Source organism: Falco biarmicus, chromosome 3 (assembly GCF_023638135.1).
Source record: "Falco biarmicus isolate bFalBia1 chromosome 3, bFalBia1.pri, whole genome shotgun sequence".
Classification (NCBI taxonomy): domain Eukaryota; kingdom Metazoa; phylum Chordata; class Aves; order Falconiformes; family Falconidae; genus Falco; species Falco biarmicus.
Window position 1 is genome coordinate 111,636,178 of NC_079290.1, and position 27,277 is coordinate 111,663,454.

The 27,277-nt window shown below is 43.0% G+C and overlaps 1 protein-coding gene and 1 long non-coding RNA gene across 7 annotated transcripts in view; one reads left to right on the forward strand and one right to left on the reverse strand.

The window, feature by feature from the left end:
• The first annotated feature begins 5,265 nt into the window (after positions 1–5,265).
• Positions 5,266–7,711, forward strand: LOC130145573 (uncharacterized). The gene is made up of 3 exons (XR_008820606.1): positions 5,266–5,450; positions 6,048–6,171; positions 7,600–7,711. It is a non-coding gene; the product is annotated as an uncharacterized LOC130145573 (long non-coding RNA).
• Positions 7,175–27,277, reverse strand: part of VPS13D (vacuolar protein sorting 13 homolog D) — a 107,521-nt gene continuing 87,418 nt past the window's right edge. For 5 of the 6 annotated variants that reach the window (XM_056330492.1, XM_056330494.1, XM_056330491.1 and 2 more), the window contains 3 exons: positions 16,007–16,138; positions 11,081–11,321; positions 7,175–10,249 (listed from right to left, as the gene is read on the reverse strand). In XM_056330492.1, the coding sequence (XP_056186467.1) occupies positions 10,118–10,249; positions 11,081–11,321; positions 16,007–16,138 (505 nt within the window). In that variant the 3' untranslated portion in view covers positions 7,175–10,117. The remainder of the gene's footprint in view (positions 10,250–11,080; positions 11,322–16,006; positions 16,139–27,277) is intronic. The other variant, XR_008820604.1, reaches the window with a different exon arrangement.

The following is a 27,277-nucleotide window of genomic DNA, read 5'->3' on the forward strand; positions in this document are numbered from 1 at the left end:
ATTCTCGTTTCTTTCGCTTTCCTTGCTCATTCTCTCTCTTAGTAATTTCTTCTGTTGGCAGTAACACACTTGGTTTTGCCCAGAGTTAGATGGATCTACAGTCCCAGCGATGGAAAAGGGTGAGACTGGATCCATCCTGGATGCCCACAATGAAATATTTTAGAACACGTTGAGATTAAGGCAGCTGAAGTTCCAAGTTCATTTTAGAGGTATTTTTGGCTGTGTTAGATTGTCTTGTGCAAGGCCTAAAAGAAACTGAAAACCATAGACATGGAGTTGTACGGATCTACAGAGCTATTCTCCCCTAAGCAAGGGAAAGCATTCACCCTTCCCTATTTATTAGCCGCGGGGGTGGGGTGTTAATCTGACTTTGGGGAGGGGCAGGGGAGTTGTTAGCTTGTTGAAATTTGTGCTGTCAAAAATACTTATGCAGGAAGTGAAAAGCCACTTCTGCTGTGGAGCTCATTTCTTCGCTCTTGCTGGGAGGGCTTAGGATGGCAACAACTGAAAATATGGATGTTCTCTGTGGTGTTTGAGGCGAGTTGTTCATTTCGCAGACAGTGGCAAGGAGAACAGAAAGGCTATTGAGGAAACAGGGTACGGAGACAAGGTCTTAGTAACAGGACATGAAGGACATCATCAGATGACTCATAAAAGTTCAGTCAATTTCCTAGTACTCCAGTTTTTTAAAGGAAAACCCCGTCTTGTCTGGGGTTTTTCTGCAGAGGAGATAGGAGGATATTTTATACTATGAAAGAAAAGGGTCTTTAATAAAAAAGATAGCATAATCCATCCTTTGCACTGGGTTCCTGGATTTTCTAGCTCACTCACGGGTTATTTTGATGGTTCTACGCCATGCAAGAAAGAAAGATGATGGCAAGCACTGTGGCTTGTCAGCCAGGTCTCTGCAGTCTGGGAACCTAGCTCCCAAATAAGCTGACGGCTCTTCTGGGGAGAACTGCTTTACATGGCAGCTGCCCCTTGTGTTGGATTGTATTCACTGTTCTGTTCAGGGGTGAAAAGTCCTGTGTAGCAGGTGTTGGCCTAGCAGAATGAGCTCACACGAAAAGAGCAATATAGCTGCCCCCTTTCTTCCTTTCTGGAAAAGCAAGTGGATTTATGGCTGTTCTTGTGTGTGTAGTAAAGCTGGCACCACAGTCCCTACTTTGTCAGCAGTAGGACAGTTGAGGGGAAGAAAAGCTTGGTGTAACCTTGGTATGTTATTTATTATCACTTTGCAGCCCCCTGGAAAATGAACTTTAGAAAATTCTGAGCCGATGTAACCGTGAGCACTGGGAAAGCCCGGGAATCAGCAAATCCATTGTGTTGTGCTGACAGAAAGATACTGTTACAACACACTTTAGCTGCCAACTTGCTGCAGTCACTCAATCCATCATGGTGGGCTGTTGGATCACAAGCCAGTGAAACTCAGCCTGGCGTGTTATTTTAGTCTTACATGGACTGTGAGATAAACGGGGCATGAACCGGCCCCCTGGCAGGGGGTCGACCCCTAGCGCCCTCATTAAAGTGCCAATCAAAAAGAGTAATGGAACAGGGAATGGAAAGCTGGCTTCTTCAGCCTGTTTCGGCGCTCAGTCTGAGCAGCTTTCACAAGCCAAGGGAAACATTTCTCTTCTGAATAGGAGCCAGACCTCCAGAAGTACCTCCTACTTGTCTCTCTGAGAGAGCGCTGAGGCTCTTCCGGGTGTCTTGCTTGTGGTGGAGACCTGTGGTTCACTGCTGCCCGTTTAGTGCAGGTAGTGGGAAGGAGTGTTGCTGAATACAACCCAGGAGGGGTGCAGATGTTTGTTCTGTGGAATGTGCAGGCACTGTGCTGTACTTGTGTTGATGATCAGCCAGTCAGTGGCGTGCTTTTTGTTGCAGGTTGCTCATGTTTCAGCATTTGTTTGTGAAAGATGCAGAGAAACCTGCTTTCTCCCCACGGCAGTCCAGTTACCAACATGAGTCTAGAAGGCTTACCCGTGCGTGCAAGGCACAGAAGTGGGTTCTTGTGCTGTGTGTGTGTTATATCAAACTTCCACAGGAACCCACAGCAAGTAGATCCTGCAGTAATACCATAATCTTTGGGCCAGCATACAGCTGAGGCGCACATGCTGCCTGTCATTGATGGTTAATAGTCAAACAGGCATGTAACCTCTGCTTTGACAGTGGCTGCTTGTCTTTCAGATTCTGAGTGCATCCAACACTGCTGATGCTGTGATGTGTTCTGGGTTTCTGGTATATCACTACATGTGCTGCACGTTAGCTTCCCTCTGGTGTGTGCTTGAAGGAGAGGGCAAAAAGGCAGCTACTGGAAAGAAAGAAGGTCTGTGTGTTATGTGGATTTAGCATTTGAAATCAGGAAGCTCAAAGCTGGGGAGTTAGCTCTTAAACCTGCTTATAAATGTCAGCTCTTGGTGTGATCCCAGTGCGAGTATGAACTTGGCAGCTGTTTATTTTTGCTCACGATGTTTTATCAGGAGATAGTTTCTCCAGGTAGATACTGCTTTGGCTTAACATTTTTTTAATGGGTGGGATCAGCAGTTGAAATTAGTGTCAGCAAAGCAAAATGCGAGTGAGCTCTGTGAGTAACAGATTCTTCTGCCACAGAACTGACAAGGTGGTCAAATTGCAAGTTGAGATACTGTTGTGTACTGAGGCTGGTGCACATTACAGAAGCCCTTAAGAAGCATTAGAGGTAACTAAATACAGGTAGCAAGTCAACGTGTCCGGCTCTGGAGCCCTCAGCACAGGAAAGACAGGGGCCTGCTGGAGCGGGGCCAGGGGCGGCCACACAGTGACCGGGGGCTGGAGCCCCCCTGCTGCGGAGCCAGGCTGAGGGGGCTGCGGCTGCTCAGCCTGGGGGAGAGACGGCGCCGGGGGGGCCTTGGGGCACCTCCCGGTACATAAAGGGGCTTGTAGGAAAGATGGGGACAGAGATTTTAGCAGGGCCTGTTGTGATAGGACAAGGGGTAATGGCTTTAAACCAAGAGGGTAAATTTAGACTAGATATAAGGAAGAAATTTATTGTGATGAGGGTGGTGAAACACCGGCACAGGTTGCCCGGAGAGGTGGTAGGTGCCCCATCCCTGGAAACATTCAAGGTCAAGCTGGACAGGGTCTGAGCAACCTGATCAAGCTGAAGATGTCCCTGCTTGCTGCAGGGGTGGGACTAGGTGACCTTTAAAGGTCCCTTCCAGTCCAAACTGTTCTGTGATTCTATAAATATCATGATTGGAGATCAACTCTGTACTGAGCTAGGTCAGAAAGAATAGTTTTATCCATATATATATATACACAGTATGGCGTTCCTGTGTTCTGCATAATCTGTCTGAACTCAGTGTAAGGATGCTGTCACTGTGTAACCCTCTGAAGACTCATAGTGCAACTGCTGTCATACCACAAATAAAGATGTATCATGGTACAGAAAGTAGTGCTCAATATAATCTTCACATTTCTGGGATGTTTACCTCAAATACTGTTCCCTCCATACTTTAAAAGAATACTTGAAAAATATATTGGCATACAAAGGATTATTCAGAGGGCCTGGAATTACACATTGGCGGAGGGAAAACATCACTGGTGGTGTTTTCACGGCTGTAGGACGTGCTGTGTCAGGGGCCTGACCTTCCCAAAGTCAGGCTGAGGGCACAGTCTGGTCCTGCAAACGGTGGTTTCCCTTTTTGTTTTTTTCATCCCTCCCACCAAAACTATATGCAGGCACAATTTTTTTGCTACATCATTATTTTGATACTTGGTGATTTGTACTGCTGATTTATCAGTTGTTTGCCAAGGGCCTTGAAGCAACATCGTTGGGAATGATGAGTCACCCTCCCAGGTCAAAGCAAATGTTTGCTTTTTGCTCTGTCTAGAGGGTTGAGGGATAGTGGCTATGATAGATTTCTCTTTTATTCGTTAAAATTTCTCTACAGCTGCAGCATCCAGGGGACTTTTTTGCTGGCATTTTTAGTGCGCAGAAACAATTGTTCTGTAGCTCCCATACACAGTCTGTGTCCTTTGGGTGACCCATCCATTTGTCCAAAATGTAAATGCACATGAAAGCTGTTTACTTCTCTCCTGGCCTTGTAGTACTTTTGAGTAAGAGCAGAGTAGGCCTGAGGTGCAAGGTTATTCTTATCCACCCAGAGAACTCTTTGTGCTGGGCACATTGCTTGGGCAATAGTGTGTCAGCTACACAGGAAAGAAACACCCAACCCCCCAAAAAACAACCCAAACCCCTTGTGATAGGGAGCCCGATTGCATTGAGTCAACATAACTATACAACAGGCCATTAATAGAATTGATTTAATGCAGTAGGCATGCATCTCTTACGTAACTGCAGTTCGCTCCAAGATTATTTTTATTTCTGTACAAGAATGTGCTGTGTATTTCTACTGAGGAAAATAGCAAAAAATATTCCCCCCCTCCCCAGTGTTTCTCAGTGGTTAATGAGTAACCTTTCTTCTTTTTTGGCAAGCTTCCTTCCATATGATTAACACTGCATTTTCTAACAAATGAGACATGTGCAAAGCTGGTCACAGTGTGAGGACCCAGCCTTATGCACACATCTGGTGCTGTTTTTTCCTCACATGCTCCCACTTCAGAAAATCTGCTGATAGAGAGCTATGAAAAGCATACGCTTCAGTCAAACTTCTGTCCTCTGTTAGTGAAACGCCTTCTCAGCTAGGTACCTTTATGGTTCTCCGGAGGCAGATGGCTTTGTGCTGTCCCAGTTGCTTTTTAAGGCTGTGAGCGCACTGGGCCAGCTACCAGTAGACAAATAAAGTTGAACTAATAATACAAGTGGGGAACTGGAAGTGTTTTGGTCCTAGCCCTACATTTGATAAAACAAAGCATCAGAACATGTACTGATTAAGAGTCTACTATCAAGCCTGAATTTTACAGAAGTCTGGATTGGAATCTAAAGCTGTGGGCATAACTTGACTTTTTTTTCCCAGAAAAATAAGACTTACGTGTTCCTTCTTTGTAAAAACTATGTTTTTAAGAACAGAGGAGTTTGGAGTATGGCCATCACTTTTCAAGATAAGTTATTTTAAAAAAAAGTATAAGTATGGATGTATATAGATTTGTGGGTGTGTGCATGTGTGCATATTAAAAAAGTATGTAAGTATATGCACACACACACACACACACACACACAGAGAGGGTTATTCTTTGTAAGAATCCAAGTTGTGTAAGTGATTTTGAGCAACTGTTGACTTAATTAAAATGTGTTCTGGTGTGGTTTGGTTTTTTTTATATATCTTTGCAGCAGCCTGTAACCTGAAGAGAGTATACTCCTCCAAACCTGCTTTTTCAGATCCAGGTACCTGAGGTGAAATCATTGTGCTTGGCAAACAGAGGCATGTCCTTCTAAGAAGAGAAGGAGAGCAAGCAAGGTTATTCCTAGAGGAGTCATCATCTAGTGGTTCATGTACTGTAGGGAACAGGTCAGTTGTGTTACAGAGGGAAAAAAAGTTTTAAGTATTCTATTGATGAGAAAATAGATAAATGCTGAAAACCATCATGCAGTCTAGGAGATGGGATAGCAACTAGATCAAAACCTCTCTGTCATAGGGAAATGTTATGCTTGTTTTTCTGTTTTGAGATGTGGACCATTTAGCCACTTACAGTCTCTCCACAAAAATGTAAGCACTGCACTTTTTTTGGTAAACAGCATTCACAGCTTAAGTATCATTATTAAGTTCAGATAGTATCATCTAGCTGATTTATTGGAAATCTATTCAGGAGCAGAAAGAAGGGAAGGATGTTCACCATTTACCTCATTTCAGGCATCCCTTGTTTTCTATTTCCTGTTTCACTGCCTAGACTTTATTTATAAATGGCTAATTTAAGCAGGTAACGGAATTGTTTATGATCCAGTAATGACTATAACAAAGAGTCTGTTTCAGCCTGATCATACCATAGTAAAATGGTGTGTACATGTAGAACCTCATCACTGGTTTGAGTAGTGTCTTAAAAGTTACTAAACTTTTTCCCCGGTTCATTCTGTGACTTCAGAAGGTGATTACTTTCTCTTCTTCCAGAGGCAGCAAGTGGGCAGACACCGCATCTACTCATCCCACCTGTACCGTACTAGATCCTGCTACCAGCTAAGGACTGTCTCTGGCAATTAACCTTTGGTTACAAAAGAAGAAAAATCACGTACTGGTGAGTGGTGTGGATTTGCCTCTTTCAGCAGCTATGTTATGCACGTTCCCTGTATCTTTGTATTTTTGCAGTACCGGCTTGTGTACCAGTAATACTTTTTCCTAGGCAAAAAGGTCTCTTTGTGGCCTTGTCACCTTCCTGCTAGCTATAAGCATGTCATAGAGCTTAAACCAATACGATCGAAAACAGTAATTCTCCGTGGCTTGCTTGCTTTGTCAGATACAGGGCAGCAAAATGCAAGCTTGCAAGCACAGTTGTGGATTTTGGTCAGAACAGAAACGACTGCTGTAGCTCTGCTTGTCCAGAATTGCTTCTAGAATAAAATGGCATTGCCATCTGTATTCTTCTGCATATATTGCACAGTAAATCTTGCTTACCTAATTCAGTCACAGGTCTGTCTCATTTTAGTGACAGCAGAATGCATGGGTCTGGGTAAGCGTTAAAAAAATACTAGGATTCATGTTTCCTGCATAAAATTATATTATTACTGAAAGTGCTTTTATTATTTTTTTTTTGGAAGCGTAGTGTGGCACTGTATAGCATGGGTAGGTGACATGTACTGTGAGGTGCTCCTGTAGCACAAAAGTCTGTATCAGCCTTGCTGTTCATCCAGCTGTGTGAGAAAGATGTCTGGATTTTTGCTTTACAAAGATGTGCTTTTCCTTTGAAGTTTAAGCAACTTAGCATCTATATTTCCTGCTCCTGAATGACTTGTGGAACACTAGACCATTGCAAATGCAGATTTTCTGAGTGCCCAGGTCAGAGAAACAAGAGAAACACACTGTAAGTCTGGGTTTGATGCAGCAACAACCAGCATTCCAGGGGATTGTCCAGGTTTACCTCAAACATCAGAATTGTGTGATGTAAGGACAGTCTTGAGGGCTGTTCAGCCACTGAAGAGGCATGTGTCTACCTTAGGCAATTAGTCATTCCTGTCCTCTACAGTCATTTTCTGTTCCTGCACATAATTAATGGTTTTGCAAGCAATGACACGTCAAGAGCGTAGGTGGAATAAGTTTATTGCACTTCTCCAGAATTATCTTATGTCAATAATCTTAATTTTAGATTTCTTCAGCAGCAACTCCAGCAAGAACACAAAGTTGGTCAGGGTAGGCAGAGAACAAGTTGTACAGTTCTCGGCAAAATACAGGTAAACCCAGAGCTAACAGGTTAAAGCAAAGTACTTCTACCTCGGCACATCACTGCATGGGTTACAGCGTTTTTGAAATACTACCGGCATTGTTGATGGGTTATTTAATCTTTATTAAACAGAGTGTGAAGGTGAACAGCTTTTTATAAAGACTTGAGCAAAAAGGCATAAAAAAGCATTGTCTTCCCTAAATTGTATTGGCTGTGTGCTGAAGACAGTGGGCAGGGGGAGGAAGCTCTGCTGCTGTCTCTCATCAGTGAATTTTTTTTCCTCCCCAGCTTCTGCAATTTGAAGACTGAATCCGCTTTCATTGCTGCAGCGGTCACACCTCCTCCAGTGAAACCAGGCTGAGTGTGGTAAGCGTACTGTCTTCAGAAGGCTCAGAATTTGGTAAATGGAACTATGATGTTGTCTTTGTCTGCTTACAGCTTGTGTTTGAGTGCTTAAGAGTTTGAGTGAAGGCTGGAGACTTGAACTGACTCTCAACGTCCTCTGAAAACTATTTTTGAGTATGGCTCCTGGAATCAGAAAGTTATATTTATTCACTGACTAATAATGTTAGTAGTGCCAATAGCAATAGGAAGTCCACAGTAAGAGTTCTGAAATTATATAAAAATAGTTGGGTTACAGCAACCAATAACATCATTTGTGCTTTAAAAAAAAAGTTCTGATTCAGTTTGTTCTGGAATGCTAAACGAGGCAGTGTGCAGCTTCCAGGCTGTACATCATGCCTTGTGATCAGCACTGTGTGCGCCCCTCAGAGAAAACCTTCCCGGGAGACGGTGGAGCAACTTCAGCCGCCCATCGCTGTCCGGGGGGCTCAGCACCATGACATACCTGGGCCAGGTGTAGCCCGTGATCAGTGGGTACACTTTTCAAAGATTTAAATAATGTTCTGTTTAATTGTGATCAACAACAGTCAAACAAACAGGTTAACCACAGTCCAAAAGAAATAAGCAAATACGCAAATTAAGAGTTCAGGTAACTCCAAGTGTGTATTGTCAAACTATTTTTCAAATGTGTTTGCATCTCAGCTCCTTATCTAGTGTTTATAAAACTTAAGTATTCAAGTCATTCTTCTGTAAATTCTCAACACACAGCAATAAACTACCTTATTTTCCTTCCCCCTGTACTTACCACCTTCAGCAGCTAGATATTCGCTGCATTAAAAAAGAATTTTACAGGGGAAGAGAAGCAGGGAGTCTGGTAGCAGAGTCCAGCAGGAGCGGCATGTTAAAGCACTGCTGAGTCAATACACTCGAGTTCTACATTTTACTTAAAAATTACACAGAGAAGTATACAAAAGTGGTGTGTTCTATCAGTTTCATTTGTGTCATGGACCTTTACGGATTTTGATTTCCAGTCACAGATCATACACACATCCACTGATGTCAGTTTTTTTTTCCTTACACAATAATTCTCTACCTTCTGCTTCACAGGAGTTGAGAACTGGTTTAATTCTAACCTGCAGTTTAAAAATATTCCCGTATGCCTTTAGGAAAGGGTATTAAAAGGTAAACTAAGTTGAAAGTAAAGCTATAGTGGATGCCTTACTTTGATTCAAAGGTTTACAAAATAATGCTTTTAGAACAGAGGTTACTCAGCAGTTACAGGAAGGTTGTGTGTTCACACGTAAACCCTGCGCAGCCGTTCAGCACTGTGGCTGAACTCGCCAGGGAGCAGGCACGAAAAGGAGGTCCCTAGTTCCTGCGAGTAAGGTATGTAAGTACGCTCATGCCCCAATCTGCAGCATGGTTCCAGTCGATCGAGACAAATACTGATTGGATGTACAACATCTGAAAAAACATGTTAATTATTTCAAAAAGTTTAATTTTGAAGAGGTTGTCACAAATACAAATGATGCAGTGGTTTCCTCTCCCCCCCACCCAGCATTTCCAGTGCTAGCAGAATTCCATACTAGCCAGCCAACTATATACACTTAGTCCAAGTGAAGGAAAAAACTGAAGTTAAAGATTTCCATTTCCAAGGCTGCTCACTTGAACTAGTATTAAAACAACTTAGAAGCAGAGACCTTTAGAGGTGCAGACTTTGCTTAGGTTTGAGTGCTGTGTTCAGAATCAGCGTCTTGTTTTCTAATATTTAAAAAACGTAACTGAATTAGTGAGTCCTCACTGCAGTATTTAACAAAATGCAATTCTTTTTGTTAACAAACTATGAAATTTCAGTGGAACACTAGGTACATGTGCCTTTAGCTGTGCTAGTGATTTAAGAAAAAAACCCAAAACCCCAATAAACAACGCCAAACGATGCACCCTGATCACAGTGTTAAAGCTCCAAACTACCAGGTGTCTGTGCTCCAACAGCTGCAATTAATTCTTTAATTTTATTTTAAACTTTTATCTGCATTTCTGCACTGCAGATATCAGCTTTCTCAAGAAAAGAAAGAGAGAATGGCTAGTTTCAGGTAGTGCAGTAAGACTCAGTATAGCTCCTATAATTTCTTTACACAGTAAACAGACTGCTATTTATACCAACACCCTGGTCTGTACTTTCTTATTTACATGAAACACTTTTACATATATACACATTAGCAAAATACAGGGCTTCTCCCAGAACCAAATGCATTTCAGCTACATCTTTGTTATACAACTAATGCCTTTTTTTTTAAAAAAAAGAAAAAGCCCACCTCACTCATTTTCTTATGCACAGTGATTCCATTTAGCTAAATACTACAATCGTATTTATTTCCTTCCTATGGGGTACTTTCTCTAGGTACAGAACACCACCAGCTCCGGCCTGATCCTTGCAATTCACTCTGGCAGTAAGGGAGAGGCTTCAAGAGTCCAGCTCTAATTGTTCTTGATTTTCACTGAGTCTCAACATAAGCTGTTGTTCATAATAAAGGCTTTTTGCATAGTTTATTTCTTGAGATAGCTTTACTGCAAGAACTTCAGATTTCACTTTCACCTGCAAAAAGAAATGCAGTTTTTCTTAATGTGGTACTGCTGTTGTCTAAAGCAAAATGTATGTATTTTGTATTAACTTCAGTTAGTGAAGGGATTAGGTTTGAAGTCTGTGAGGAACAGAAATGTTTCAGTAGAGATTCTTTTTCAGCGCTGAGGCTGAAGTAAGGGAGAGGTGAGAGAGAAAGAGATGGGTAAATAGAAGTAGGTATTTTAGGATGAGAGTAAAACATCACAATATTTGATTTCCTTTGCTTCCCCTTCTACCTTTTATCTGGCTTGTCTGTTTGGAATGTAAACTGACTTGGGTCAGGGGTGAGCTTGTAACCTTGCCCGTAAAACAGACCCCTGAGCAACTACTGTAATGAAGCAAAAAACTCCTGTAATGGGTTTTTAGAAGTGAGAGTTCTGATTAACTTTTATGTGCGTGACATAAACACTCTTTCCAATCTTAGATAACTTTGCAGTAAAAAAATACTATGTCTAGGAGGAGAAAACTAGAGTAAATAGACAGCAAAGTACTTAAGCTTCATGTATGTATGTTAAAGTTAAAAGCCCTCCTCAGGTAAACACACATTTCCTACGGTAACTTTTCTGCCTGCAGCAATATTTTAGATTTTGCCTTGAGCTTTTCTCAGGAGTGCAGGAAGCAAGTTCTGCTGTCACCTAAACCTTTTCGGCAGCAGCTATTTCCACTGCTACCAGAACAAAGTTTTCATTGTTACCCAGCACAGGAAACCAAACACTAATGACCACAAACACTTCCAGCACCAGTACAAGCATAAAGGGGAAAAGAAACCCTGCATGAATGAAACAATAGGTGCTAGATCCTTACCATTGGCTTCTGTTGTGATGGGCCTGGCATTGCTACACCACTGCTTGTATTGACAGCTTTCTTCGTCAACTGTATGTACACATTCCCATGGTCTTTTGAAACAAGGCAGTGGTAGAGATCGTCATACTTGACTTCTAGGAAGATGGCCTCGCGGTCTGTGTAATCACCGCTCTTCAGGAAATACACAGCTTTAGATGAAATGAGAACACAGTAGCTGTCTATGTTCTCTGCTGCTATGAAGCTGTGAAGAAAAAGAAAAATTACTCACTTGAAGCTAAAAATAGTAAACGAACCAGTGTCTTCACCTGTTAATGCTTTCAGTGACCTTTAGAAGTCTTTCAGAAAAATTAGTAGCGTAACATGTACAATTCATCTGTATTTAATTTAAACTCTTCTAAAAATCAAGCTGATGAAGTACCCTCTCACCCAGGTAAAAAAACCATGCTGTAAATCAAATATTAGCACTAAATGCCTGGCTTCTAGCTTTGAACATTAAAAGGGCATATAAAAATACCCTTTAATAAGGCTTACAAAGAGTAATTTCCTTGCCTTGGAACACTGCAAGTCCTAAAACTGCAATGTAATTGTAACTAACTTCAGTTTCACTGCTGATACCTGAAAGGTTTGCAGATATTTATGACAAGAGCATTATCCTTCTATACACTGTAAACCTACTGTGCTTCCTTTTACCACACACCTCCCTTGCCTTTAAAAACAAAAACCAAGTTTAACCTGCTGCCTGAGTCACAGCTAGAAAGAGAAATTAGCTGTTTAACACTGGGGTGAAAGGTTAAGCAGCAAGCAGGTTTCCCCAGAGAGATTAGCCTGAGTGATGAATAGTAGAGGTAGAGAAGAGTGAGTTAAGAATATTGAGAATTATGATGGCTGAAAAGATTGATGTGTAAAAAAATAACAGTAAGGAATGCAAACATGAAATAGATTTTTCACACACAGATGCTTCTCCCCCACTTCTGAGTTACTACTGAAATGAACCTCTGAACCTCATTAGTGGGTTTTCTAAAATGCTGAAAAATTCAGAAAAGTGAGGATGAAATCATGACTGTGTGTGCTAAACAGAGTAATGATGCTGTGCCAATAACCCCCAGCAGCAGAAGCATGTCTGTAAAACTAAGATCCTCATGCTGTCAGGTAGATTCAAAATTACTATTTTCTGAACTGTTGCTTGTACAAATCTGGCTGCTGTTGTCCAAATACATTCTGCAAAATACACCGCAATCTTTGACAGTACTTTGTCAGTACTGAGAGGGTTTTTTGGCAGATAAGAAAAGCCTACCATCTCCAAAATTACTGTCGGCTTTACCATTTAAGTAACACTTTGCACAAATTACTCTGAGCTATATCCAAATAAACCCAGAGCTATAACTAGAATCTTAATAGCCAAAAATATATCAAGAGGTCAGATCACAGTTTCTTTCTGTGGTACAGAAGAATAATCCCAGTAATTTTCTAATACTAGTCTTCTGAAAGATGGTACTCTGAACTGAAATGGTCTTTTCCCTGCCCTACGCCTCCTGGCCACGGCAGCGGACAAATGCCCTTAGGTCCCTAAATCTGGGAAAGGCACACAGGCTTACTGCAGTCAACAACTTACATTTCATCGAAGCGCTGAGAAAAGCACAGCCATTCCAATACAAAAAGCCTGCAATGTACTTTGCCCAGCTCTAACCTTGGATAAAACTATGGGATAGGATAATTGAATTGTGTTCCTTTAAGTAAAACAAAATGGACAAAAATGTGTATTTTGCCTTAAAAAAAACTAGGTGAAAAGCAATGTTAGCAGTTACTGAAACTACCAATTGCCCCTCAGTTTTCCATCAGAGTTGAAACACTTTGGGGCAAGGTTTTGTCTTTGAAGTTAGTTAAGTAGGATGGAGAGTGGTATTTTTTATGAAGTGTCATAGAAAACTTAATTTTAAAATAGAGCAGCGTTATGGTCTGCAGAATAATAGCCTTGTTCCTTAGGCCAGGCAGATGAAAGCACGTACAGCGTTTTACAGAGATCCCAGCTCTGACTGGGGTCAGGCTCCACTAGGAGTGGAACCAGAGGAAGCTTGCTGGCACCTTGCTTTGCTTTGCTACTTTCCCAGCAGGGAAAGCAGATGAAAAGGCGATTATCAGAAACCCCTAATACTGTATCGCTGTGCTTTGCAATTGTCACAGCAATGCTGAGAAACCTGAGAGGGGTCTGTACACCCACAAAAGCAGAACACCTATTCCCCAACGCAGGGTGTCACAGCACGCGGTATGAGGGACATCCACAGAGAGAACTGGAGCACTGAAAGCCACTGCAAAGTTTGGTGGAAAGAACTGGGTGATCAGAGTTCGGGTTCGGTTTTTTTTTCATAAGAACAACAGGTTATATATCTAATGTTCCATGCACGATTTTTACTGGTGTCACGTATGGAAACAGAGGTCAGTGATTTAATGGTGAAGCACAGAAACATTAGCTAATTTGTAGTTCAAGTTCTACATTCTGTTCTAAGTTTGAGTCATGGATCATTACCCATTTTCTCTTGCCAACTCTTGCTTTCTTCTCTGTGCCTAGTTCTCAAAATGGGTATTGAGCCTTTTAAGATACTACTTCAAGATAGTACTTTTTTTTTAAACCCATACTTCTACACTATTAGAAAGATCTCAAATTAATAAAACTAAAAATTAGATGAAACATGATCCAGTAGAACAAAGTAGAAGCAACCAGATCTCTGGAGAATCTGTGGGTTTTTTAACAACATCAGGAAGTAATTACACAATATTTTCCAGAAGTGAAACAGCGAGCCTAACTGGAAAAAAATGTGGAAACATTTAGTTAGAACAGTAGAGCAAGGTATTAAACCCCCTTTTATGGATTTAACTCTGAAGGAAAATATGCAAATAATCAGGTCTTTAAATGTGTTTCTGATTATGATACTAGGATAAAAGTCAGAGGCATAATTTTGTACTTATTTTCCATGACAAGAAACACTGTTTTCTTGTTGAATGATGTTCCTAATGGTGAAAGTCACAGTGAATGAACAGCGTGACTCGATGACAAAAGCCCACTGATCTGCTTATGGAGTACACTTGCAAAAAGCTGACAACGTTTTCTAGTCACAAATTGCGCTCTTTAAATTCTCCCTCCTGAACAGCCAGACTGTATATGCATGAAGACCCTTAAACGAGATGAAACCAGGATAACGACAGCGTAAGATCACAAGGCCGCAAGTGGCAGATACACCAGTACACAGGCTCTTCCTCCCAGGCAGCTGAGGGTAGAAGCTCGAGTGCTGGAGCGGCCTGTGGCTTCAGTGACCACTGATGCGGGTGAGATGAAGGTGCTGAGCTGGTACCTCCCCACGAGCCTCACCTCGTGGTTCTCACTGCTTTGCCTTGGCAGATACTCTGACGGATGATAGATGCAAAACACAGTGTCCTACACTCTCCACTGAAAACAGCTGTTCAGGTAGCTGTGGTGGAGAGCAGGTTAAGTAATGAATTACGCCTTACGACCCCAATCCAACAAACTGACATCTCCCGTACAATCACAGAATTGTTTAGGTTGGAAAAGGCCTTAAAGCTCACAGAGTCCAACCGTTAACCGACACTGCCAAGCCCACCGCTAAGAATGTCCCCAGGCGCCACATCCACGCATCTTTTAAGCGCCCCGGGGGTGGTGACCCCCCCAGCTCCCTGACAGCCGGTCCCAGCGCTTGACAGCCCTTTCGGTGAAGATGTTTTTCCTAATGCCCAACCTGACCCTCCCCTGGTGCAAGCTGAGGCCGTTCCCTCTTGTCCTGTCGCTTGTCACCTGGGAGCAGAGCCCGACCCCCCCTCGCTACCCGCTCCCGTCAGGCAGCTGCAGGGAGCGAGAGGGTCCCCCTGAGCCCCCTTCTCTGCAGGCTGAACCCCCCCAGCTCCCCACCGGAGAGGTGCCCCAGCCCCGCTGCCCGGCTCTGGACACGCTCCAGCACCCGACGTCCCTCCTGCGGCGAGGGGCCAGAGCTGAACTCGGTGTTCAAGGTGCAGCCTCACCAGTGCCAAGTTCAGAGACAGAAACACGTACACGGGTCTTCCCATGCATTCACTCTGTAGGTGGGTTTTTTTTTCATGTTTTCAGACCTGACCACTAATAGCTGTTTTCACTTGCTTTCATGAACCCATATCCAGGGCACTCAAATGTAGGTGCACCTTGAGCGTATTACTCATTCAAATTACTCGGTATTGACTTTTCTGGAGAAAAAAATGTAAATATTTTGCAGGTTATTTTGGTCATTAACAGCTGCAGCTTAGGAATAACATGTACCACCATAGTATCCCAAGTCAGCTTCTCTCCCATGTAAACCAGAGCCACCTCTGACGCATTGTGTGCCTGTTGGTGGCTCAGGTACCGCTCTCACTAGCCACTCTCCCAGGCTTTGGGCTGTGAGAAACAGAAGGTAGGGGAAGAGGCACTGGTTCTGCCTGTACGGATGTTACAGAGGAAGGAGAGCACAGGCTTGAAACAAGCGCTTGTTTTGTCAGTGACGTGGAGGGTTGGACACGTATCGTGTGTGGGCTAGCGATTCCAAGGAAACTTACTGAGATTTCATCTTTTGTAATGACAGAAGGGGACCAGGGACATTAACAGGAGGAGGAGTCAACAGACCAAGGCTCCGACTCTTCCACAGCCTCTACATGATGTGTGATCAAAGGCAGTAAGCGACAAGCGAACCTGTGGCACCTGCAGTGACACTTGCATACAGCCACCGGGCAGGCCACCGTGGAAGTCACCAGGTGCTCACACTGTGCTGCTCATGGGTACCAGGAGAAAACAAGCTAACTGCACGCGTGTGCGCGTGTGAAGCAGTTTTTAGTCCCTCTTCCCCACAGACATGGAAGATACGATGCCAGCAAACAGAACTACTTAAAATACTTTAAGTCAGTACTTACAACTCATCTTGGATGTTGTCAGTCAGCTTGAACAGCTGTTCTTGTCCTTCCGCTTGACTTTCCAAATAGCGGGGCAAGAGCCCTTGAGGTCCTCTGCAGCAGCGTGGCTTTCTCACTCTCTCCGCCTGGGTCCTACGTGCAAAATAGATGCAGAAAAATGAGTGCAACAGCAGCGCTCTTCCTTCCACTTCAACCTGTCAGCACACAAAGTTTTACTTATTTGGAAACACAAGGTGTGACGAAGCCTTTAAAAATACAAGGGCTTCACAAATGCAGCATGTGGATTCTGTAGTTCTTGATCTGGAAGGCGTGGTGTCTGCTCATACGGTTTTACATTTCAAAGAAATGTCTCCCAGGTTTATTCTGCAATTAAGGGGCATTGTGCTAAATTAATAGGAAGAAGCAACCTGAACTGAGTATAATGTCTGCAGATTTTGGGATCTATTTATCGGCAGAGTTTTACTGATTGGACTGTTTCTTCTCACTTTTCTACAGAAAATAAGAGTGCATCAACCTAGAGCTCACACTGATGGACAGCGTCAGTAGTTTGAGAACTGAAGGTTCTAGAAATAGGAACATGCAGTTAAGACAAAATAAAAATCCACGGTTAATTGGAGTCTCTGTAGTAGGGTTTAACATACTTTACCTTTCTTGGGTGTCTATTAAAAAAATGACAGTAATAAATAATAAAAAAAAAAGACCCAAGACAGAAAAGACACATATGTGTGGCCTAACAGGCATCAGAGGTTGATACTGGCCACAGTGCTAAAGAACTGCAGGCTAGGTTCCTCCCTTAACGGTATTCTGTTAAAAAATAATATTCCGAATTCCTTTAAGCTTTTGGAACGCCCTACCCCTGAAGACTTGTGTTACAGACTGCCTAGCCATGCTTTAATCTCTGTCCGTTCCCAGCAGCATCACTGGGTCTGCTGCTGCATGCTTTTTCGTATCTCTCTCAGGCTACCGCTGTTAGTAATTTTCCAAGGCAAGCGTACCATTTTTGACCAGTGCTCTCCATTTCCTATCTTGATTCTTTGTAAAGATCCTGTACAATGAACTGCTGCTATCATTTGTGATCAGAAGACAGGGAAAAAGTCCTGTGTAACAACGCATTTTCTGTCTAAGCTGCTTGGCAATAGCACACAGGAGTACTTGCCTCGTAAGCTTTGCTTTCTGCAGATGTTCTCTCTGGAGCCTTGATTCTTTGTCACCTTTCCCTTTCAGCAGTCCTGTCCCAGGCTGGAAACCCATCCACCATTTTAAAATTTGTTCTCCTTCGAGCCTCTGACACCCTTGACTTTTAATGGTGATGATTTTTTTTTTTTTCTGCCCCTTCCCTTCTTGGCTGCAGTAAATGTTACTGGAACAGAATCTCCTGCACGTCACTAATGAATTAATACCATCTTTGCTGCTCTCCCGTTGGGTAACTGGCCTCTGTTTTGGCTATTACTGCTCTGTCTGGTATCAACAAGGTATTTTGCAAACAAGGTATAGAAGCCAAAGATACTGGCTTTCCAGCACAGTGGAGAAAAACAAGCCAATTTATATTTTTAATGCATTATGGCTACCTGGTAAGTTCTGATTTTGTTAATGAGATTATTACATCCCTGATCTGCACAACAAATTACAGTGGCTCAGAGTAGTGCTTATCCCTGATCCTCTTTGAGAGAAATTTCAGGAAAGACAAAAAGCTCTTGACTTCACTTCAGCTGAACTATGGTTATGCTAAGATGGAAAGTCAGTTTGTCAGCAGGGAGGATGAAATGAAAAGTGGAAATTCTCCAACTAAAAGAATGTGAAACAGAGCAAGGGCTTAAGAAACCGTAACAAATGTTGTCATTAATAGTGCCAGTATGTCATTAAATGTGACCAGTCAAATTTTCAGTTTTACCTCTGCTGACAGATGTTCTCACTGCTTTACCTGTCCTGCTACACTGCTGCTGCTTTTGATTAGACGCCCATTAGTTAATTACAGCGTTACGCATCTAAGCTAAAAAACGCCAGTATGAAAACTGCAGTTTGCTGCATAAAGGTACTCAGTTTTCCTCATTTGCAAAATGTACAATGTCTTAAAGCCATATTCTTCCATTAGTAGCACTTCCCTGAATCAGAATAACCTAAACACCAGGTAAATAGGTGACTTCCACCACCTATGTATAACTTGACATTATCCCACTGAATAACAGCTGTATGCAGTGGTTAGAACTCGCTGTTAAGCACTATGACTCCAGAGCAAGTCACCTCTCCTGCCCCTTAGATTTTTCAGATATAAACAGGGTTCACCTGTACCAGGCACAGTTACATGACAGTATTGTTACCATTCTGAACCTGCACCAGAGGAGAAGAAATAACTGCCTGTTTTACCCATTAGATTCTTACACAGTAGTAAACAAAAGTATGTATTTGCCTTCATGAAACACAAAAAGATGAGGCAAATTTCCAAAGAAATTACAGGTTTCCAACCAGTGTAATTCGCATCTTGCTGCTTGTCCTACTTCCTGACTTCCAAAAGCAGTAAAATGGCAAAATTTCGGTTATCCAGGAAGCCCCCATTGGCTCCTAGCACTCTACAGCACCTGTAGCTTCTGTTGACAAGTTTAAAGAGTGAATGTCTGAAGCATAATGTAGTTTTTAATTAACTATCGACCAATCAGTAACTTTTTACTTTCCTGTCACAGGTTGAGGAAGGTTAGCCAACCATCCGTATGGGAGTGAGCAACACCACTGCATAATGGCTTTTACATTAAGCACCTTTCAGATAAAGGTTCAGCCGCGCTGTTTTCTCTCATGTCCTGCAGTACCGTAAGGGGTATCTGCAAGGAAAGCGCAGGGCCTCGTAGTCAGGCCTGAGCCTTGGGAACACCAGCGAACACGGGTTTCCAACTGGGAAACTGTTTCCAACAGAACTAGGCACCACAGTGAATTTCTGGAAGGCCTGGCAATTTCCGAGTTGTGCGTTTGGTTGTGGCTGGTTTTCATTTTTGTTTTTAAATGGAAGAAGTACTTAAGAGCACAGTGCTTACTGCCCCACTGCTCCCCCTGCCAAAACGTTCATCCTGGTGATAAAAGGTAATTCCTGTCTCAGTGATAAGAAGGTCAGCTGCTTTTCACTAAATGCCACTAGCACAAGCATAAATTACATTGATTTAGTTCGCCACCCCCTTGGCAAACTGGTCTGTTTGGTCTGGACAGCTAAAAACATTCCACACAACTTGATTTTTTTAATCTAAAAATTTGTTCTACTGTCTCAAGTTACGTTCTGTAAATAATAAGCAACACTGATGAAATACAAAAAGCTGAATATTTGTAAAGCAGAATGAACGGTGGTGTGCCCACATCTGTGTTACATTAAACAAGCACTCAACAGATCTGCTGATTCTTTTTTAATAAGCACACAAAGGCAATACAAGACAGAAATGCCCTCACGTCTACTAGTCACAGCAGGGAAGAGTGCTGCTGAATGAAGACACAAAGAGATTGGAAATGGTGTCAGAAGGTTGAGGCACACACTCCAGTTCTTCACTGTTCAGACAAAGCTGAACCCTGGAGAATCTCATTTCAGATGGCTGTATGCACACTAAAAACAGTTAACAGTGTTAATTGGTTGGCTTTTGCTTAACAGTTCACAGAAATCTTGTGATTCAGTTGACCAGTTTTAAGCCAAAAGTTTTGTAATCAAACAGATCACCGACCCACTGATACAAGGAAGTCATTCGGGTATGATTGGTGATAATCATTTACCAACTTAGACTGAAAGAACTACAAGTTCTTTCTTGTAGAAACAACAAGTCTCTTGTAGAAACAACTACATGTTTTACAGAACTACTTATCTTGTTCCTCCACTATTTACCCCATCAGGTACGCTGTCCGGATTATACCAGGTTCTTGCTGAGGTGCATAAATACACAGGTTTTGAGAACAGTAGCTGTTACTCATCTTTGAGTGTCTTTTGGACCTAACAAATTTCCTTGAAGTGCACCTAGATTGCTTTGACAAAAACATTAACAAAATATAAATCAGAAGGTATCAAACTTTGTGTATCAACAGATGATCATCTGTGAAAACACAACATTGCACTTCTAAAATTATACACAAATTTACATCTTTCTGTTTCCTCAGTATCGCACCCAGAATAATAATTCAGAGTAAAACAGCTATGGGAAATGGAGCTGCTTCTCCTGAGAGAAAAAAAGCAACAAGGAAGAACCCTATGACTGACACAGTGATCACCGCAGCTTTTCATGTAAAATGTGTATTTGTGGAATTTTTCATCTGTCCTTTTGGTAAGAGAGCAGCACTGTCAACTGCAAGCTGACTAAGGAGCCCAACTTGGGCGTGTGTAGAGATTTTGATCCTTAATTGGAATTGCGCAGGGACCCCCCAAATCCTGCACAAATAACAGCTGTAAGTGCAAGGAGATGTGATTTTGGCATCTGAAATAAGTACTTAACGAAGAGGCTCTTCACAGGGCCTTCACCTGCTGCACAGCCTGCCCGTCACCGACACCCCCGTGCGTTCGAGCCGACAGACGCTGTGTGCCCATGAGCCACGTAAGCCCCCCCGAGCTCTCTGGCCGCAGGGCTCTCCCCCACGTTATCATCTTCCTCCCCTAGACCCGGCTCTTGCTGCCAGACCTGCCAGCCTTCATAACGGTGTTCCAGTTTCACAACCCCATCATTCCAACCCGTTTAAAGCAGTAACTTACTGGTTCTGGTATAGCTCAAATTCTGTCAGTGTTTCCATTATAAACTTGTTTTTTCAGGTTTGCATAAAATTTATTGATAAAAGCCTGCTCTGGGCTGTAACTTGGCATACTGACTTCCAGCCTGGGAACAATTTTTATCCCCTTGAAATAATCATAAAACAACCTTAGTTCAAACAAAGGAAAATTGGCAGGTAATACAAGCCCATGAAACAATTCAATTGCTGCTGGTATTCTGAAGAAACAATATCAAACCTGTTACTTACTTGGCTCTGGAAAAAGTCTGCTTCATAAATACAGGGAGGGCTTTGTCTGAGAGGCTTTAGTGCATTTCAGACATTAAGAAGTGACTTAATCTGCTAAATTAAAGGAGGAACAGCCTTACACCGTCTATCATAAAACGCGCAGCAACTGCAATACCTGCTACACTTGTGGGAGCTCAGTGCGGAATTCCACCTGCAGCCTTCCGTAAGTGGCGTCAGCCCATGCACGTGACTTCCACAAAACACAGCACCAAGACAGTACTTGTCTCATAGACGTGTAACACGCGGACAGCGCACAGCATCCTCAGAAGTGCCAGAAACAATTAAATGCTAAACAATATGCGTCTTAAAAATTAACCTAAAAGTTCAGCCATCACAGCAACAAATAACAGACGATGCAGTCGTGCCACAGGATCATAAGGATAACATACAAACGTATGCTGTTCCCGATATAATCTGTATTTTGTATCAGACCTTTTCAAAATACTGAAAACTTCCCGTTATTCTTTCCTCACTGACATACTTGCTTTGTTTCAAATACTGAATGTCCCCCTGAATTTACTGAGCATAAGGGGACTCAGCATTATTTTTTACGTGCTAGTTCTCCGCGTCTGAGAGCATTAAATGACTTGGGCCTAATTTCAGAAAAGCCTGTGACAACCGAGAGTTCATGTTCCGCTGTGGCTGTGCTGGCAGATGTTAAGGCCGTATTTCAAAGGGTAACTACAGCTGCCTCCTTCCCAGTGCGGGACTTCGGGGGTGCAGCTCCCCACAGGCAGGTAACTGCTCGAAGACTTGACGCCTGAACCCAGGGGCCTGGCACAGCTCCGCGATGGCATTCATTCACCGCCTCAGACACAGATGCTTTTAAGGTGTGTTAAAAATGCACATGCAGTGCAGTCAGTCCGAGTGTTGGATTTGGCATTAGAACGTCTCAGTTAGATGCAAGAATGTGTAAAACCATGAGCCAGACAGCTCCCTGCTGACTGCATATCTGAGGAAGCTTATATGCACCGTTTATTCCAGCAAATGCATGGAATATATTGTGCTTGTTAAATGTGTTCCCAAAATGCTAGTTTCAGGCAGAAACATGCACATAAATGGTGCCTAGGGTTAAAACCTCCCACTAACAGTCAAATCCCTCCTTTTTTGAGGGATCTACCAGCTCAGATGCTAAGGACCTTTATCTGACCTGATATACCTTTAGGAGAACTACAGCATGCTGAAGAAGCAACTGTTTATCACACAGGCCGTTCCTGCCAAGTTCTTATGAGATGCAGCTCTTCTCCCCCTTTCCCCTTTCTTTTGTATACAACATCAAAACAAAACTGAAAACTGTTCATTGGGTTTATGATCATACACAGCCTCTTCAGGCTCCAAGTTCAAAAGGAAGCGAGATGAGCTTAATTAAGGTATCAAGAATCCCTTTAAAACCAGCAGATGCACTCACCCAAATGGCACATCCTGATGATGTCCACATTACAAATCCAAGATCTGCGTAAGGTGTGTGTGCCTGCATGCTAGACAGCTGCACGGCACTTACACCAGCCACACTTACATCAGCCAGTCCTCAGCCTCTGGCACTTGCTCCACTGCTGAGTGGAGCAGCTGTGCAGCAAACCAGCTTGTTCAAGCACTTCGATGTCATCAAGCTTAAGAAGTTACCAAACCTAACACTGCCATCTCAGCTTCCAGCTTCTGCCAGACTCTTCCTGTACTGACCACAGTGACGATTACAGCTGTCACCTTAACATTCCCTGTCTCACAGATGTGTTGAAAAATGCTCCCATTCACCTGGCAATTCAATGTAAAAAGCAGGGATTTCTTGCAAACACCTATCTGAAAAACGTGAGCTGAACGTGCCTTAGTGAAGAATAAAGTGCCCAGGGCCACAGCATTTACCGTGCTTCGGGGCACAGGACGAGGTCTCAAGGCTTGTGCATGCAGCCTGCTGCCAGGCAGGGCGGTGTGGGGGATGGAGCGCTGGTGGGTCTGTGCTCGTGTCTGTAGGTCCCGGCAGCACCCGTTTGTTGTAAATGCAAACACGGTCCCTTCACTCCGAGCGTAACAGAGCGTTTCCGTATTCACTCCCGCCGTTCTGGGAAGGCAGCAAGGCCGCGCGCCCGCCCCGCACCAGGACGCACTGCTAGCTGTGCATCCAGGGCTGTGAGAGACCAACGGTGATGGCTCTACGTGTTTTCTCTTCAGACCCTGCTTTATGAAACTTTCCAGTTGGTGCACCCCAGGCCGCAAGAGGCACAGTGAAGTCCTTGAGCACCGACTTCATCTAACGAAAAGCTACTCATAAAGTTTGTTTTGGTTTTAAAGTTAGCAATTGCAAGAACAATTCAAATCGACTGGCTGTACTTACAAAACTGATAAAAGAGCATTCCACATGTTAACAGCAGCATTAGGTGAAAAAATTATCTATAAAAATACCAGCCACATGCTAAATGAGGTGACATCAAGGCAATAAATAGCTCCATCTGTATGAAAGAGTTTGTAGAACAACCCAGAAGACGTCGCTGAACAAAAAAGCAACTACGGATAAAGTAGTACTGAAGAAAAAGCGGGTTGGATTTTTTTTGTTAAATTATAAAAAAATAAAAATCAGTTTTACATATTTTTCTCAGATCACTTTATAAATCTGCTGCACATTAGAAATCAGACACACGTGTATTTTTTTCCAAGTAAAGCTGAAGGTTTACATTTTTAATAGCAATGTGACTATTTCTGAATGGCAGCAGTATATATTACATGCAGTGTGAGAGGGTTAAACAGGACAGCCTCAACTCTTTATAAACTTTTGCCCTCTGGATATGTACTCATTGGCTGCTGTACAAGACTCGAGCTGTATTACACGCCTTAACGATATGGTTCAACTGTCGGTCAGGCTTGGGGCCTGGCAGTAGGCCAGACCGCAATCAATGGGACACAAACCTCCCCCTTTCAGATCATCACGAAGGCTCATATTATCTCCTTTTTGTCGTGCTGGTTAAATTTATGGAGCAGAACCCTGAAGCTGCATTCCTTGGCCTGGGCCGGCCCACGCGGGCCTCCCTTTGTTTGGTACTGTAAGCGAGGCGTGCTTTGGAGGATTGCAGGGTTGTTAGTTCAGGCACTGACTGTTTGCTCATGACTGAAATGAAAAGAGTTCAGTGGAAGGGCAAAAGGACAGCACAAGTGTAAAACCCCATCCCAGCAGGCCCTGGGCTCCCATCTACAGGCTCCGGACCAGGACTGAACAGAAAACCTCGCTGTTAGTGACACGGGAAAATCTGTCTCGTGACAGGTAAACGGCTGAGCAGGGCTCCAGCACGTACCTTGCCGCAAGGTCCCCTGCTTTCACTAAGCCTGTAATTGCTACAGAAATACAAACCTCCACTAACCTGGCTTCAAATACTGCTTAGGAGTGGGATTAGTTTTAAAGCAATGCTCTGTCTTTTAATTTGAAAATAAAACATGTCAGTACAAATGACTACCTGACCAGCTGCATGCTTTAATACTGTTAAGTGTGCGGAGTAACCTTGGAGAACCTGATGCCATGATATTTCTGCTTGGGAGAAGAACACAGCAATTAATTCTAGTAAAACACAAAACTACTGGAAATGCAGTGTGTAGAGAAGATTGTCATTTTGTATGTAACAGGCATTTCCTGCATCTTTATGTCTGGTCTGGAATGGAAAAAGTCCACCTTTGGGCATGCTCAGATACTCTACTCAAAGATTTACTGCTGTGGGAATTAAAGACTCACTTCTTGATAAAGGTCACAAAATTAAGGACGTAAAGGCGGCTTTAATGTGATCTCAAGGCAGAATTGTCTGGAGTGAAAGTGAATGGAAAGACAGCTTGAAAGATGGTGCTCCAAATGCAGACAAGAGAAAGAAACACATACACAGAAAACCACAAGGACTGTTCCTGGTTATGCACGTAACGCAAGGTACCCGTGTACTCATTCCTCGGTACAGGAAGTACCCAGCACTACTGGGACCAGCACAGCCCATTCCCAGAAAGCTGCCCTAGACCTGCTGTACCAGACTTCACCCCTTTGGCACAACACGCAGATGTTTCAGGACATGAGGTCATACAGCCACTGCATTGGCGAGCAGTTCGTGCCACTTGTGCTTTAGAAGGAAATAAACAAATGCTATATTCCTATTGCGCTACGCCAGTTTCAACTTTCCTGCTATTTTTATGAACTGAAAATACTAGTAAGAGGGCCAAAAGATATTATAAAAACCCACAGAATGTGTATTAAATTTTTTTCAATTCTGGGGATCAAGTCCGACTGGTTTAATGCAGTCTGATGATTTGTCCTGGTACATTCCAACAGACACGTCTGTTTTGAATAAAGCTTTTGTTCATTTCTGGTACACATACGCTTTCAACTTATCCCACCTAATTCTAAGCAAGTAGATTTGTGAATGGAAATCGTGAACACTTTACTGCCTGGTCTTCGATGGCTTTAGTTTGTTCTGCTGACACTAGCGCGTGAATGTAACCTTTTTTGAAGTCTCTCCAGTTCCATTCTAGGAGATTCCATTGCAGACTGGTTAAATCTGCAGCGCTCTAATTGTTTCAGCCCAAGGAAACCATTACATCGACTACGCCACAGCGGCAGTATCACCTAGCAGAGCGCCTTATGAGTAAAGATGGATCTAGAAGACACACAAATGCCAGAGAGCAGGAAACACACACCACAGTGAAAGGTGTTCCTCTTACCTTCCGGGCTTGGTGTCCAAAAGCTTTTGCTAACACATAAGATACTTAGACAAAATATGCAGGCTCTAGAAATGCAAGTATTTCCAAAGGATATGATTTTTTTTTTCCCTGTGTAGATGCATTCCTTTTAGTTAATAGCTCAATACCGTGAAGCAGGCACACAGTATCAGAATTCCACTTTGTGGAGCAAATGCAGTCCTCTTAATTGTCACGTGAAGTGTAAGGAGCAGAATACATCTGTGGTGAATCCAACAATGGATTTACCAGCTCTTTTCAGAAGGAAGTTCGTAATTGTGTATATTTCTGATGGGCTACGCCAGGCTGACACACCAGTGCCTTGCATTTAACCAAACTGGGAATCACTGGCTGCCTACTGCACGTCTGTCTGTGCCGCGGCAGCGCTCCCCAGGCCTTCAGCAGCGCTGCGCCCCCACGACGCCACTGTCAGCCCTCCCTCCTGCCGTAGCCGACCAGCCTAATCCAACATACTGCCTCTTCCTCAAAACTTGCACCTTTTCCAAACCTGTTCCTGGACACAATAAAATCAAGCTTAATCTGGTCTCTGATCTGAACCCAGCCATAGCAGCAGTCCTTTGTTTAATGCAAAAGCAATGCAAGTTTCACTCAATGCAGTACCGTATAATGTGATGTCTGACGAAAGTATAACCTGCCTCTAGTTGTAACATGCCAGGGCACTAGCGAAAATCAGTAAATATTTTGGTTTTGGGAAGACTATCGCAGTAAGAACTCTGTATTCATTCATCTTTTTGAAATTATTTGTTGCTAATAATGAATGGGCATTAAAGAAAAACATAGTATCACATTTTATGGTTGGCTAGCTACTTAGCATTATTCACTTTGATGTTTTCCATTTTTGCTCCTTTGTCCTCCGCTCGCAGTGTTCCCTTCTGGTGCCTGTGTCCCGTTCTGTCCCTTAACGAACAGTCCGGATGCAATCAGGATATCTTTCTGCCCTTAAATGTCAAGTTAAACACTGATTTAGCAGAAAGTCTTTCTTACTTACAAAATAGATGCTGGTATGTAGAACAACAGGTCAGTGCCTCGTGAAGTCTCCCTTTGCAGTGTTAGCAGACATGGTCCCAATGGTGACTCCAGAGGTCCAGAGGAGCTCTAATGGAGCAGCCTCAGCAGCTTCAACCCCTGCACTTGAAAAATCATCCTCTTACCAGTAGGTAAGGGGTTGGGGTCCAGGCTTTCCTGCCTCAGACCCTGCCACTCAAAGGCTAGCTCCTAAGCTCCAGAAGCTAATGAGCTGTAATACATGTAAAACGTAAGGCCTGCATGACTAAATGTTGCCTAATACAAGCCAGTAATATTTTTTTCTGAAACCTCCTATTACTTAAAAACATTGCTATACAGCAGATGTGAACAGAACCACATCTATACAATATTAATCAAGTCTTATGTTGCTGCTGTAGGCCCAAACACTCTGGGTTTTTTCTTCCATACTTTCGAATACTTAAATTGAGCCAGGTTCAAAAAAGGGGACAGAGACAACCAACTGTAAAGACAACTGATTTCACAAATATGCCAAATATAAATGGTATCTAGTAATGCAGACAT